General features: G+C 39.2%; 1 protein-coding gene across 1 annotated transcript; it reads right to left on the reverse strand.

Moving 5' to 3' along the window:
- Positions 1-13,921: 13,921 nt before the first annotated feature.
- LOC133727459 (phytosulfokines-like) lies at positions 13,922-14,496 on the reverse strand. The gene is made up of 2 exons (XM_062155036.1): positions 14,250-14,496; positions 13,922-14,155 (listed from the first exon to the last, which is right to left on the reverse strand). Exons 1-2 carry the CDS (start codon positions 14,373-14,375, stop codon positions 14,030-14,032), a joined length of 252 nt encoding a protein of 83 aa, XP_062011020.1. The 5' UTR covers positions 14,376-14,496; the 3' UTR covers positions 13,922-14,029.
- Between the last annotated feature and the right edge of the window lie 931 nt (positions 14,497-15,427).

Genomic DNA, 15,427 nt, shown 5'->3' on the forward strand with positions numbered 1-15,427 from the left:
AATATGCCATCGTTTGATAATTTTTTCGAGATAACATTCCTTATATGTTCGAATATACTCGTAATGTCTAGCAAAATATACCGCTATTTTGAACCTTCCTAAGAATATTTTTGATTTTTTTAAAACGGATAGTTTTCCTAAATAGCATTTCTTATATGCTTGAGTATTCATAATGTCTGTGCACAATATGCCAGCATTAATAAGAATTTTTTGAATTTTTTAAAGTGATAGTTTTCCACGATAGCATTCTTTACCAGATATTTTGAACCTTCCTAGGAATGTTTTTGAAATTTTTAGTCGTCTAGATAGATAGTTTTTTGAGATAACATTCTTTATATGCTCGAATATTCATAATGTCTATGCAAAATATGCTGGTATATTGAACTTTCCTAAGAATATATGTTTTTGATTTTTTTTTTAAAGGAATAGTTTTCCGCTATATCATTAATCTTTATATGCAATATCATTATCATAGTGTTTGTGAACTTGAACTTTCATTTTATTTCAAAGCTGCGAGATTCATAACTATCGATGAGCCAAATTGTTTACCTGGATCTAACAAGGAAAACGAACTCTTCAACAACTTTTGGTCATAGTTTCCACCAGACCTTATTGTTCTTTTTGACAGTTGCATTTCCCATTTCCACTAAGACATGCAACTGAATCCGAGCTAGCTGCAGCCTCTATAGCCGACTGGAATTTGGAGGACCATTTTATACCTACAATTTTACAGAGAGATGTGTATTTATGGTCTACAAAACCATATAACGAGTTGGGCGCACGCGTAATTGGCAACTTGCAAAGCTCCTCCTATCCTGAGGGAAAAAAAGTTGACTAGGAGAAGGATAGTCAAAGTTGAGAACTAGCTAGCTATGGTTGTTGCAATCTTAAATTTCAATGACGGCACGGCACATATATTACATGTTTGGTTTAATAGTCTATTGTCATAAGTCTTACAATGCTTCACTACCAGATTTTGCAATCTTCAATCCATATACAAACTTATCCAGATTTTTTTTTTTAATCAAAAACTTGACAGAGCGAGGAAGTTACTCAAAGAAAGAAAAGAAAATAAGTTGCATCTAGAATTTAGAGGGGGGGGGGGGGGGGGGGGGGGACATGGATAAAACAAGCGACGCTCTCTCCTAGGGTTGTTGAGCACAGAGAAGCGCGCCGTCAATCCTTGCGGAGCTCAACGGTCGTGTAGCCGTGGTACGTCGCTCCGTAGTCATTGCCAGTAGAGATTGAAGCATGTTTTTTGCACTGTTTCCAGTTTTAGGCTGTTATCTCTTTTGGTTTTGGGTGGCCGGTTCGATCTGATCGGTGTGGGGAGTAGAGCTGATCTGCGACTACGGGATACAGATCGAGTTTTAGGTACTGCTGTCTGGGTCTCGAAGCTGCACAGATTTCGTTCCGGCGAGGCGCGAGAGGAGTCATTGAGGGCAGGGAGGTGGGGATTCTCTTTTCCGGCTGGTCCTTTGTGGGATTGAGGACTGTTGACCACGTGTAACTGGTCGATGATGGTGATGCATGGGTGGGAAAGCATGCCGCCAAAGATGTGGTCGAACGGTATGCCGCTGGAGGATATGACAGCGGTGGAGGCAAAGGAGCAGCGTGATTTTCCTCCTCTGTTGGCTTGGGTTTGGGTCTGGGTCTCTGGGCCTAGGCTCAAATTTGGGCTAATGGGGCAGGGGAGCCCTCCTGCTAGGCAAGACTTAATTTGGGCTTGGGCCTATGGACTTGGGCTCAGGTTAAGGAAATCTGGGCCCTAATGTATTAGGGTATTGAGCCTGTATGAGGTTGGATTAACTTCTATGAGTCTTCTATGACATTTCTAGTGTCTTGCTTGTACCACAATTGCGTGATTGGCAAGTGGGGGCTAGTTGAATGATTTCTTTTCCGTAGGAGGCGATGTTTTTCATTCTTGTATAGACTCGCTTAAATGTGAGCGTCCCAGAGATTTTAGGGCCCATTCGGTATTTGCGATACTGTTTTTAATTTTACGAATTCAAAAACTTATGTAATTTGCGATCGGTGCATTAAATTTGAAAAACAGGGAAAACAAATTTTAGGAAACAATTCAGGAACTATGAATAAATATGGGAAATGACTTTTTGACGTTTTCCTTGTTTCCTGAAAACAACCCACCCTGTAATTAGAGAAAGTGATTTATTTTTATTTTTTTACTTTTAAGCACATAGATCCACAAACTCTTCTTCTCGCTCTCTTTCGATCTTTCTCTCCCACAATTTCCATTGAGACTTATTCTCTCTTCTCATGATCTCATCTACTTTATCTGTTGTTTTAACTTTCTTCTTCCCCGTCTTTTTCAATCAATTGAAACTTGCAGAATCATGCAGTGGAGAAAAATGAAGGATTTAAAAAATTCCTCTTTCATGTGTAAGATCTAATTTATATGGATGATTTAGGGTGAAAGCTTCGGCATTTTATGCTTCAATATAATTAGATTATCTCATGGGCTAGAGGAATTAACAATTAAGGTTGAGACATTTGATTGAATTATCGTTTTGAACTAAAGATTCAGGAGCTTGCAATTTCATATGATATATTTTATAGACAAAATTGAGGGAATTGGTTCTTCTTGTTCAATCTCCTTCACAATATTTTGTTTCTTTTCTCATAACAACCAATAAAGGATTCATGATCAATACAAACAAAATAGTCAATCTTTCAAGATTACTGAGGAAAAACTAAAAATGATTTTTTCTCTTTGAAGAAAAAAAAATAGAGCTTCAGATTGTATAAACTGAGTGCTACAGATTTTTTTTTTTTGAAATGATAGATATGTTTTTAATATTTCAAATTTTGAAATACTTGTGCCGAACATGTATTTACATCTTAAAAACTTGTAGTTTGATTCCCTGTTTTCATTCTACAATCCAGTATTACAAAAATAGTTTCATAAAACGTTACAGGACACACCCTTAATGATCTGCTCTACCGTAGATAGTTTAGTTCGGATTTTCTTGCCAAATTTTGCTTATGTAAGTTATGGTAGACTCTAGCCTTTGGCTGTTGATCTAATGAATTCAACTTCTATTTCAAAAAAAAAAAATTTAGAGGGGGGACCTTCACCTTACCCGTAACAGAAGAAAAACCACAAAAATAGGTCACTCCTAACCAACATAGTAATAACAGCTAACAAAAACAATAGTTGGGCAATGCCAAACCAATCATCATTCTTATAAAAAGAAGAGATAAAAGGAGGAAGAGAGTCCCACCAAACATAACTCGAAGCAGTCATTTTGTGATTGGCTAACGCATATGCCACTTGATTACACTCACGAAGAATATGAGAAGCTCTAAATTGCAATTGAGAAATATGGTGCAAGCACTTATGAAGGATTGAAATTTCTCTGAAACTGCCGAAATTTCCGTAATTTTAAAGTACCAAAATGAAATTCATATGCTGTATTATTTCCGACAGGAGTTTCCCAAAATTTTCCATTCATTTCTGCGAAATATTTTTAATTTTTGAAATATCTACAGACAAAAAATATATTTAAAAATTCACACTGAAATTTCGTCCGAAATTTCCCTGAAATTTTTGTGAAATTTTGTATGGCATCGATAATGAGTTTTTTACTTCATACTTTCATAGAGAAAATATGAACATCTGATTTATTTGCAATCAAGTATGAGGGATACACAAGGAAGACGTGATAAGCATTTGTCTCTAAATGAGTTTGAATCCTTTTGTTTGGCTCCAATTTTGTTGCAGCTGGTCAACAGTCTCTTTTCTGCGCGGGCGTGCCAGCACCGTTTGGGTGCGATCGTCGGGGATGTCCCTTGACCTGACTTCTTTCATGCAATTGTGGACGAGGAGAGCACCAACCTCGTCGTGGGATTCTTTGTGCCTCGTGGTGAGGACTTTTGCTGAGCTTCTTGAAAATCACCAAATCGATACTCGATGTTGTAGATCGAGCAGAGCGAGAACCACCGGGAAGTGAGGAGAACTTGCTAAAGCGTGACTTTAGCTTGGCTGGGTTGCTAGGGCGTTACCCTTGCTTGGCTGGTTCCGTAACCGTTGTGGTCGCGACACTACCGTCGGCTCCCGAGGAGACTAGGACCGAAGTACGTTGACAGAGGGTTTGGTAGCACTGAAAGTCGGCTTCTGAGAAGACTAGGACTAGGAGTGTGATCACCGCTAAGAGAAAGAAAAGGAGAGGAGTTGCTCTTAGAGAGGTTTGCTCTAGAGAGAACTTAGATCATCTTAGAGATGTTGTTGTGTTGTGAATGTGTCTTTGTTAGAATGAGAGGAGAAGGTGTTTATATAGGGAAGAAAAAGAAAAGTGAAATGATGAGTGGAAGAAAAATAATGAAAGTAGATCTAAGTTCACTTGTAAAATATGGAAAAGATAGAGAAAAGATGAAATGAAAGCAAAGCATGAAGGTGCAGCAACATGGAAGTGGTGATGATCTATTAAAGAGATTGTAGAAGAAAAATATATCCAAGGAAAAAGAGAAAAGCATCTAGCTTTCTTCATGTGGGTAGGAAACATGAACATGTGAATATTGAGCTGGTTTTAGGTCAGTTTCTGCCCCTTTATTCCTTCAATTATTTCTCCAACAAGACTTCATTATATGCCTTCGACTTCTTCATATGAAATGTTCCACTATGAGTGTAGATCATCCTGACAAATTTTCAGATTTTTATTCCATGTGGTTGGGCCGAAAATGCTGCTGGACCTCTTACAGGTCCAGTTTTCCAGTTTTGCTTCTGTAGAAAATTGGGCTGATTGTTTGAAGGCCTTCCACTCAAACAAAGCTCTTGCACTCTTCATAAGAAATGATCCTTGGGCTGTCTATAATGGATCTGGAAAGTTTCAGCACATTTCGATTTCATTTGGTTAGTCTTCCGCCCCTCCTTCCTTGTTTAGCTCGGTTTCTCCTAGCCGAAGTAGGAAAATATGCTAAAGTTGACTTGTCATACTTCCATAGTAGGCTTTATTTAGCCTCTAAATATATATTTCGAGCTTGTCGACAATATATAGCTTGAGCCACTGATATTGGCTCAATTTCTCCAAGACGTGCCTTGTCAGGCCAAAATGTTCTTTTTGGGTCCAAACATTGCCCCCCAGACCTCGAAGTCAAAGGTCTTCGTCTTGACTGAAGAGGTCTTGAATCAGCACTCCTCTTATAATGTTGTTGCTCCAAAGTCACTTGTATTGGCTTGACTGATAATACTTGACTGATTCCATATAGGCCTCTAAATAGGCCATAAAGCTTGAATGCCACAATCTGGATTGCCTTTGTTATGAACTGATGCTTCCTTTGCCAACTTTATTGCCCCCCATGGATCTGGCGAAACTTGGGCAGGTTGTAGGAGATCAGAACTTTAGCGTGCCCCCCATGCGAAGGAGACTGCTTTTGATCGCGAATGAGTATCTTTCTCTTCCTTGGTGGTAGCTTCGCCATGTGAATAGCAGCAAGTATCTGCCTTGTTTGCTAGCTCTCTGTTGAGAATGCAACTGCTGCAAAAGAAGCCCAACTCGATGAACCTTTGGCTGCTTCTGAAGAAATGGGCCACAACCTGGCCCGTGCCAGAAAATGGGCCACTCAGGCCGAAGCTGGTGCCATTGTGGCGGAACTCCGCGTGGAGGAACTTTGCTTGAGATTGAGATTCGCGGGCCAATCTCTGTAGGCCCCCTCGAAAACCGTTCGGTCTCCTCACATACTGTTAATCCCTTCTTTTCCGAGATTTAAGGCATTAATCACTCGTTGAAAAACAACAGTCGTGAAAAAATAATCTTGTGAAAAGAACAGTTACCTCCTCGAAAACCGTTTGGTTTCCCCACATGCTATTAATCCTCTAATAATAGCTAACTCCTCAAAAACCGCTCCTCACATGCTGCTAATCCCTTTATTCTCGAGATTTGGAATCACTAATCTCGATTTATTGACATCGGTTTTGAAATAGAGCTTCATTCAAGGGTGGGGATTTGCCTGAATTCCCTATAAATAGTTGTATTTCGGGAAGGGAATACTCACAACAATTTTTCTGAAATATTCAAGAAATGGCCTTTCAGTCCTTGCTTCTTTTTCTCCTTCTTCACAAATCTTCCCCTCATGAAATGACCTTTAGCCTCTAAATTTTAGGCTTTATGGCGTAATCTTAAGCCTGGGTTAGGCCTCATGGCGTAATCTTAGGCAAACCCTTGTTTCGTCCTTCTGGGAGTCTGTAACAACAATGCCAGGCTTCAGATTGGTTTAGAAACGCGAGGGGGCTCCGAGTGTGGGATCTCCGGTCATGTAAGATCATTTTTTGTTAGGATCCCCCACTTGGAGCAAATCGGGGAAGGGAGGGAAGCCAAATTGAGGTTCGTCTTTCCTCCTCTGTTTCCTTCCTTCTGGACCCGGCCTGTGTTGTGCCCTCCAGATAGAAGGGGCTTTGGTTCTCACCTCCTTCTCCCCCTTTCTCTTCTTGATAGAATCTTGGAGGGATGAGAAGGGATGGACTCTTTGAAGGAATGGGTTCAAGCTACAGAATGGCTGTTCCTGTACTTCACGTCCAGCTAATGGTGGTTACCAAGGCTAGAGGGGGTGCAGAGACTCAAGCTGATATTTGGTTCCTTCACTCTCTGCCCCTCCAGGAGATAATGGCGCGGCTCAACCCGGCGTTGGATTCCATAGCTGTTTCCAATTGAGGGGGCTTGGAGGCTCCATTTTCTTTTACTGGAGTCTCCCCTTCTCATGAATAATGGTGTTGGCCAAGCCTATGTTGTATTCCTCTACCGCTTCCATGTAAAGGGGCGCGGGGGCTCCGTTACTCCTCTTTTTCCTTCCCTGAAGTCTGCCCCTCCTTGAGATAATGGCGCGGCTCAACCCGACGTTGGATTCCATAGCTGCTTCCACTTGAGAAAAGATTTAGAAGATAATCCGAAGATTCTTGTTTTGTATTCTAGCCACTTTTGGCTTTGTAATGAATGTATTGCTTTTGGCCGCAAAGCCACTTTATGAATACAATAATATTTTCTTATCCTGATATCCAAATATCCGTGAGAAGCCAATAATTGTGTCTCGCAAGGCCCCAAATATAGGCCCCCATAGTTGTATATTGAAAATAATATGAACTTTTAAAATATGCTCCACGTCAAAAAGAGCCTCGTGGCGAGGTTTTTGAGGACATATGTATCTTTTGGATCCACTTGCTGGCTCCCAACTCAAAACTCTTAGCGACAATAACTCCTTCTTTTTCGAGATTTAAGGCACTAATCACTCGTTGAAAAACAACAGTCATGAAAAATAATCTCGTGAAAAGAACAGTTACCTCCTCGGAAACCGTTCGGTTTCCCCACGCGCCAATAATCCATTCTTTTCCGAGATTTAAGGCAACTTTAATCATGCTTTACTGACACTTAGTTTGACTCTTCTCTTTGACCGTCCATCCAAGGGTGGATATTTGCATGCCTATATCTTCCTCCACATTATAAACCCAAATTTCCAATCCCAAAATCATATCATCAACTCGAATATTTCTAACAGCAATTACTCATCATCATCACTCTTCAATTCTCGCATTCTCTCAATCCATCACCAATGGAACCACAAACCCAGCAACCAACCGAGGATGGAGGAAGCAACAAAGCAGCCGGGAGTAGTGCTAACATGCTTTGTAAGCGGAGCAGGTGGACTCCCACTACAGATCATATAAGAATCCTCAATGAGCTTTTCTACAACAAGGGAGTTAGGTCCCCAACTATAGAGCAGGTTCAGAGGATCTGTCTCCAGCTGAAATGGTACGGCAAGATCGAGTTCAAGAACGTCTATTATTGGTTCGTGAACCAAAGGTCTCGAGAGAAGCAGAAGAAAATGTCCACTTCGGATGTTCATGTGCCCATGCAAAGATCAGGGCTTGTTGGTGATGACAAAGTTACCAATTGGAAACATGAGGATCAGTATATTAACTTTGGATCTTCTGCACCTGCTTCTTCTTCCGCTGGTGTGATGATTGCTTTTAACGGGCAGATGGGGAACTATGGCGATTATGGATCTATGAACATGGAGATTGAAACCCTTCCTCTGTTTCCCATGCATGGTGAGGACATCTTTGGAACCATGAAGACTACTTCCGATGGAGGTGGCGGTCACGGTGGTGGCTCTTACATTTCCCTTGAGCTCAGCCTTTCCTGCGAGGGCAAAGCTGGAAAAAGTTTCTGGAGCCGCTGACTCGGCTTAGTAGCTTTGCGAGTGTAGGAACACTTAGAATTGCCCCCTAAGAGTTGTATTTATGACTTTTTAAATTTTTTTTTATTATTATTATTTTATATATATATATATATATATATTTTTTTTTTTTTTATTATTATTATTATTTTTTATAAGTAGTTGAATTCAATAAGACAATGTGAATCAAGGTTTAGACATGCGGCCCAAGTATAGTCGCCTAGACACAAATTTTCTTTCAAATCCTTTGGGCAACCTTACTGAAATGGCCAGGTGGGGGAGGGCGAACAAGAGAGGCAGAATCCATTTTGGCATGAGCTACTCCCACATAGTGGTTTAGGCCCATTTGCACGCACTTTTGGATTCAAGAACCTGTCATGAACGTTGTCCCCTTTCTAGACACCATTTCACATAGGCTATACTTACTAAGATGAGAAATGTCATAAGTGTGAAGACAGTTCAACAAGTGTTAATAAAAGCCGCCCTTAACCTTAAGGGACCTGAACTAGGCACCAATAAGGAGTTTAGGCCAATATTAACAAAAGAGACTTCACCTATTCCGTTATGATTCACAACCCCTTACCAAATTCAACTTCTTCTTCTTCTTCTTCTTTTTTTTTTTTTTTTTTTTTTTTTTTAATGAAAAGAAAAATAGAAAGGAAAAATTAACAAAAAATTAAAAGCAAAGAAAGAAAGAAGCTAGCATCACCATGTTTGGCTAACCTCTAGAAGACCACGGGGGAGGCCATCTATGCTTCATTCCAAGCTCTGATGTATCAAAATTTGTAGGGTAAAATTCCCTCCTGTGAGAGCTTGTAGGAAAAGAACAAAGATACTTCTCCTTGAAGAATTTGGAGGAATTTGGCTCGTGAGAGGGGTATTCTTGCCCCCCAAGTATCTTTGTTGGTTGACGAGACATGATCTCCAATTGTAATTTGGAAGATGACGGTGTCCCAAGATCGGCTTTGTCGCCAACTGTCGCCAACTTCTCTTGATCAAATGGATGATCATGGGTCATATCTTGCCCCCCATGCATCTGATCAGTAGCCACATATTTGGCTTGATCAGTGGAGACATCAGATATTTGTTCAGAGACAATTTTCTTGTCTGAAGAACAATCTTGTTGATGACGTTCTCCATAAGTAGCCTCTATGTAAGGCTGTGATTCACCAGTGAGGCCATTAGGTTGATTGCCACCTATAGGCAAATCAGCCTCATAAATGACCTCTTCTCGAGCGTTCTGCTCAATTTCTAGGTCCCAATCGTGAAACCTCTACTTTGTTTTTGCGATCAAAATGGCCATGTCCCTGGCTTGCTTTTCTTTATTCCTCTCGATGTTGGCCATGATGATCGCGAGCTGTTCATCAATGCTTGCCCCCTCTGGGATGAGAATAGGCATAAACTCATCATTAATGGCGGTATCGCCAATGGTGGCAACATTGTCCATCAATTCACTTTAGGAATTTCTTTTGATAAAGATTTTCCCCTGGCATCTCAATGATGACGAAAAAAGACTCTAGTATAGTCCCACTGGGCGTGCCAAAATGTTTGTTTTGAAGCCCGGTGGTTGAATGTGCTTCAAGAGAAAAAAATTCTAACCTTGTCCCACTGGGCGTGCCAAAATGTTTGGCTTTGATTTTGTAGCCCGGTGGTTGAATGTCTTCAAGAAAAGAAAAAAATTCTAACCTTGTCCCACTGGGCGTGCCAAAATGTTTGTTTTGAAGCCCGGTGGATGAATGTGCTTCAAGAGAAAAAACTTCTTATGTGGTCCCACTGGGCGTGCCAAAATGTTTGGCTCCAATTTTGTTGCAGCTGGTCAACAGTCTCTTTTCTGCGCGGGCGTGCCAGCACCGTTTGGGTGCGGTCGTCGGGGATGTCCCTTGACCTGACTTCTTTCAAGCAATTGTGGACGAGGAGAGCACCAACCTCGTCGTGGGATTCTTTGTGCCTCGTGGTGAGGACTTTTGCTGAGCTTCTTGAAAATCACCAAATCGATACTCGATGTTGTAGATCGAGCAGAGCGAGAACCACCGGGAAGTGAGGAGAACTTGCTAAAGCGTGACTTTAGCTTGGCTGGGTTGCTAGGGCGTTACCCTTGCTTGGCTGGTTCCGTAACCGTTGTGGTCGCGACACTACCGTCGGCTCCCGAGGAGACTAGGACCGAAGTACGTTGACAGAGGGTTTGGTAGCACTGAAAGTCGGCTTCTGAGAAGACTAGGACTAGGAGTGTGATCACCGCTAAGAGAAAGAAAAGGAGAGGAGTTGCTCTTAGAGAGGTTTGCTCTAGAGAGAACTTAGATCATCTTAGAGATGTTGTTGTGTTGTGAATGTGTCTTTGTTAGAATGAGAGGAGAAGGTGTTTATATAGGGAAGAAAAAGAAAAGTGAAATGATGAGTGGAAGAAAAATAATGAAAGTAGATCTAAGTTCACTTGTAAAATATGGAAAAGATAGAGAAAAGATGAAATGAAAGCAAAGCATGAAGGTGCAGCAACATGGAAGTGGTGATGATCTATTAAAGAGATTGTAGAAGAAAAATATATCCAAGGAAAAAGAGAAAAGCATCTAGCTTTCTTCATGTGGGTAGGAAACATGAACATGTGAATATTGAGCTGGTTTTAGGTCAGTTTCTGCCCCTTTATTCCTTCAATTATTTCTCCAACAAGACTTCATTATATGCCTTCGACTTCTTCATATGAAATGTTCCACTATGAGTGTAGATCATCCTGACAAATTTTCAGATTTTTATTCCATGTGGTTGGGCCGAAAATGCTGCTGGACCTCTTACAGGTCCAGTTTTCCAGTTTTGCTTCTGTAGAAAATTGGGCTGATTGTTTGAAGGCCTTCCACTCAAAAAAAGCTCTTGCACTCTTCATAAGAAATGATCCTTGGGCTGTCTAGAATGGATCTGGAAAGTTTCAGCACATTTTGATTTCATTTGGTTAGTCTGCCGCCCCTCCTTCCTTGTTTAGCTCGGTTTCTCCTAGCCGAAGTAGGAAAATATGCTAAAGTTGACTTGTCATACTTCCATAGTAGGCTTTATTTAGCCTCTAAATATATATTTCGAGCTTGTCGACAATATATAGCTTGAGCCACTGATATTGGCTCAATTTCTCCAAGACGTGCCTTGTCAGGCCAAAATGTTCATTTTGGGTCCAAACACCTTTTCTTCGAGTCTTGGCTCAATAGACATAGGAACTCAATATAATGACTTATTGGGTTACATTGTAGAGACGAGACGTTTTTTTTTTTTTTTTTAAATTTTTTTTTTGTTACTTGCATAAATCTGTTCTTTGTTAATAGTAAAAAAGACGAGGTTACATTGAGTTCCTATAATAAAGTTAACTTTTGTTCTTTTTGTTCTTTGCGATATATTCTTTGTTATATGTTAATATGACCTCTAATAGGTTTATTATAGGTTACATTAACAAATATTCTTTTTAAAAAATGTTCTTTGTTCTTCGAATCTGTTCTTTGTTCTTCGAACCTTAGCTGAACATATCACAATTTTATTATAAATGTACAATTTTAGAGAGGTTACATTGTAAATAGGTTTATTGTAGGTTAGCTTAATATATGTAAAAATTTCATTCAAAAATATCATTTTACAAATGCAATTAATGTGGTTTCTTTATTTTTAACCGAAATTAAAATTTTATCCGAAATTTTCTTAAAATTGAAGTACCGAAGTCGAAACTAAAACCGAAATTTGAATCCTTATTCCTACCCCACCGTAAACTGTCAAGGGATTAGAGAAGGAGAGCGAAGTAAACTAAGCACCAATTTGGAATCCACCTCCAACCAAATAAGTTTTTGAGGCCCAAATCCAAGCAATTGTATCGAGCTGAGGTTAACTAATAAGTTTTTAAGTCACACCAAGTACACCTCTAAATTTACGGATTAGTAAGTATATGTAGATTTAGGGTATGCCAGTCAGTGAAATCACCAACTCTTGCTTTTAGTTCAATTATTGGAAACTCAATTGTTAATGTGTTAGGCAATTCTTTTAATAAGTGTGAAGCACGCAAGATGTTGCTAAAATCACATGAAAGAAAGTATGTCAATAACGCGTTGTAGAGATGAAAACAATGTGTTCGACAAGTCGACCAGACAAAGTTAGCACTAGAAAATAACGACTGGATACAGAGAGCAAACTAGTTAGACGTCTGAGCATCTTATAGATCTCATATCAGGACAGAAGTTTGAGGATCCGCCACTATCAGTAGCGTAGTTGGGTCTCCCCTCTAAAATCGTGTGCAAAAACGTAATCTAGACGTTGATCAATGATCAGTCAATCACAACTGTGAAGAGTTTGTGTGCAAATGACATGCTAATTACTTGGTGTGAGATCAAGTTCAAATGCAAAGACCAATTTGAGCGTACGTGCTGTGTGAACAGTCATAGTCAAAGTTATGGTTTTTTTTTTCCACAAAGATAGTCAAAGTTATGGTTGTCCACAATAAAAGTGAAAGAGATCGAGGAGGGCCATCCCACCACTGTACTAGTTTCCAAGAACTTCAATCTTCTCTGGTTTTGTAGTTAATCATGTAGTGAAAGAAAATCAGAATCATAAACGTTGAACCACTAATAGTGGCTTCCTTTTGACTATAAAGTATAAACCATAAACCTTCAACAACTTGGGGATTTTAATCTTGGGCAAAACTATAAGAACCCTAACTGAAATGACGCCATGTACATGATGAGCATTAAATTTACAGGCATGCAGTTCTTTAAATTAGTTTCAGCCACACTAGCTACTTGTCATTTCTTTTGGTTAAATCCAAAGTGACATCAATTATAAAGTTTGGCAAAGCAGGGAGTTGGCAGTTGAAAGCTGCATCAGCCTCTTCTGAGAATTGAAATAAACAGATGGCAACTAATTCACATGCAATATGAACGGCGGCTTTTTAAAAGAAGACGTTAGTTTTCTGCCGATGTAATTATAAAAGGCTGCAAGAAGGGGTAGAGTTTGTAATGTATTACAGGAAGTCAACTTCTAGATTGCTGACGGTTATGGGATATATGAGAGTCTGTTATTAGTGTTAATTTAAAGCGTTGAACAGATTTAAGGTTTTTAATGAAAGTTTGAAAGTTAACATTTTAAAAAATGAGATTTGACTTGTCACAAATTAGTATCAGAGCGCAACTCAATCGATTATGTATATGAATCTCTTTAGCCATGGTTTTGATGTCGATTACTTGCCGGAAAAGGAAAGCATATTCTTTTACTATGTTGTGGAATGATATGGATTCGTAAACAGGTAAATGGTTGCTCTTGCACCGAAAGTCCTTGGTATCAACCAAGAGAAGATTCTGATATATATGATCTCAGTACGTATCTCACAATGCTAATGATACTCGAGCAAGGCCAAATGTCCAAGAGCCTAATTTGTTTGTTAATTGTTATTACTTTTGACTGTGTCCCTCTGTCTTGGTCATTCTTTTTTACTAGCATGTAAGAATCCCTTTTACTTAATTAAGCAAGGCCTAATAGTCTAAAAGTTTTATTTGTTTCCACTTTAACTAGGGATAAAGTGCAAGTACCAAGAAGACTTGGTGTCCCTGTCCTTGGATCAACATTCTTTACTACTACGGTACTACCTTGTGATCGAGAATCCCATGCTAAGTCAAGCACTTTTGGGCCACCATCTTTCTCAGTTTCTCATATTCGTTGCTAGTAAATAAAAATAAAGGACAGTATAAAAGCGACAAAGATAATAAGAATTCGAACACAATTCCCCAGAAAACAGAGTAGATAAGACTGCTGGTTTAAATTTCTTGTTATATAGCTAACAAGTACTGAATAATCACGATAGATATAGTAGTTAACAAACAAATACAGTTTAGGGTTTAGTCTTCTGGGTATAGATGTAATCTATGTGAGCAGCCAAAGTCCTTCTCATTAAGCACTCTTCTTCTCCAACTCCTTCACAGCTCTGTTCAATATCAGCTTGCTGTGTTTCAACAGCCTAAATCAACAGAAAATAAAAAACCCACATGTCAAACTCAAAAATTCATTCACAAAGCTAAAACCATAAACCAAAAATGAAATATTAAACTCACCCCAAGTTGGGTTTTCACAGAATTAGTTGCTACTGCTGAAAAAGCTGGTTCTGGTCTAGCTGCAGAAGCTAAAGTCGAGCAGAGGAGGAGTGCTATGAAGAACAGGGCTCTAGTTACTCTGGCCATATCTGTTTAATTGGTACTAGAGAAAGGAGGGTATTCAAAGCTTGGTATTAGACGCAAAGAAGAGGGAATGAGATGAATCAATTTATAGACCTTGTGAAAAAGAGATGACATATGTGTGAACTAGGAGGGGAATGGGAGACTTTATGTAGCAGAGAACTTTGGACCCAGAAATAAAATTTGTACTTATATTGGACCTAAACCATAATTAATCAAAGTGCGCACTTGTTTTTTTCATTTGTTCTCCTGTTGTGAATTCTTATATAGAATATCCTACGGCAAAATTAATTAATATAAAAGGGTGGAATTCTGTTAATAAAACATAAAAAGGGTTGAAGCTCCCTTTAGGCGACTTAGATTTGAACGGCATGAAGAGGTGTCTTGGTTTATTAAGAAAGATGCTAGAATCCAAATCTTATTCCTTGTTGGCTAGAATTATAAATGGAAAAAAAAAAAAAAAAAAAAGGCAGCTATCCAGCTCATAATGTTATGTTCCCACTGAACAAAGTAACAAAAATTTGATAGATGTCATCAAAAAAACTAAAATTTGATTCATGATGTAAGCCTATGAGGTGTGTACTGCTTTTGGAAGTTTTGGTAGTGTTCTACAGCTAAAGTACCAAATAGTAAGCAATCATGGAAGTCAAGCAGAATTTATCCTTTGCTCGATAGATAGTCTGAACTAGACAGTTTCCAGTTAAAGAAAAATACTTATTGAATAGTATAAAGAATTTAGCTTCTAGAAAAGTGATTGTGTGGTAAGTTGAAGGAAAACTCAACGGATTGAGCGGATGGTAGCGAAACAAGGGTAAACTCAGATGAGGATGAGCGTAGGCAACTTTGTCAAGTCAAAATTATGATGAGCTAAGGTTATAGGGTAGAAGCGGTTGTCAAAATGACTCAAAGAGATTGTACAAAGTGTAAGAATAAAGAGGTGTATGGATTGCCAAGACTACATGTACACATAGGAAAATGCGTCTTTTAGTCTTAATTTTAATAAAATTAAAATTTCTGCACATGATGATAAACTTTTCGTCAACTGTACACATTGCCAT

Source organism: Rosa rugosa, chromosome 1 (assembly GCF_958449725.1).
Source record: "Rosa rugosa chromosome 1, drRosRugo1.1, whole genome shotgun sequence".
Taxonomy (NCBI): domain Eukaryota; kingdom Viridiplantae; phylum Streptophyta; class Magnoliopsida; order Rosales; family Rosaceae; genus Rosa; species Rosa rugosa.

Excerpts from the sequence above, each read along its gene's own strand:
- LOC133727459 (XM_062155036.1), bottom strand. The coding sequence starts at position 14,375 with ATGGCCAGAGTAACTAGAGCCCTGTTCTTCATAGCACTCCTCCTCTGC. Across the intron at positions 14,156-14,249 it reads CTGTGAAAACCCAACTTGGG|GCTGTTGAAACACAGCAAGC; the intron begins GTGAGTTTAATA and ends CTGTTGATTTAG.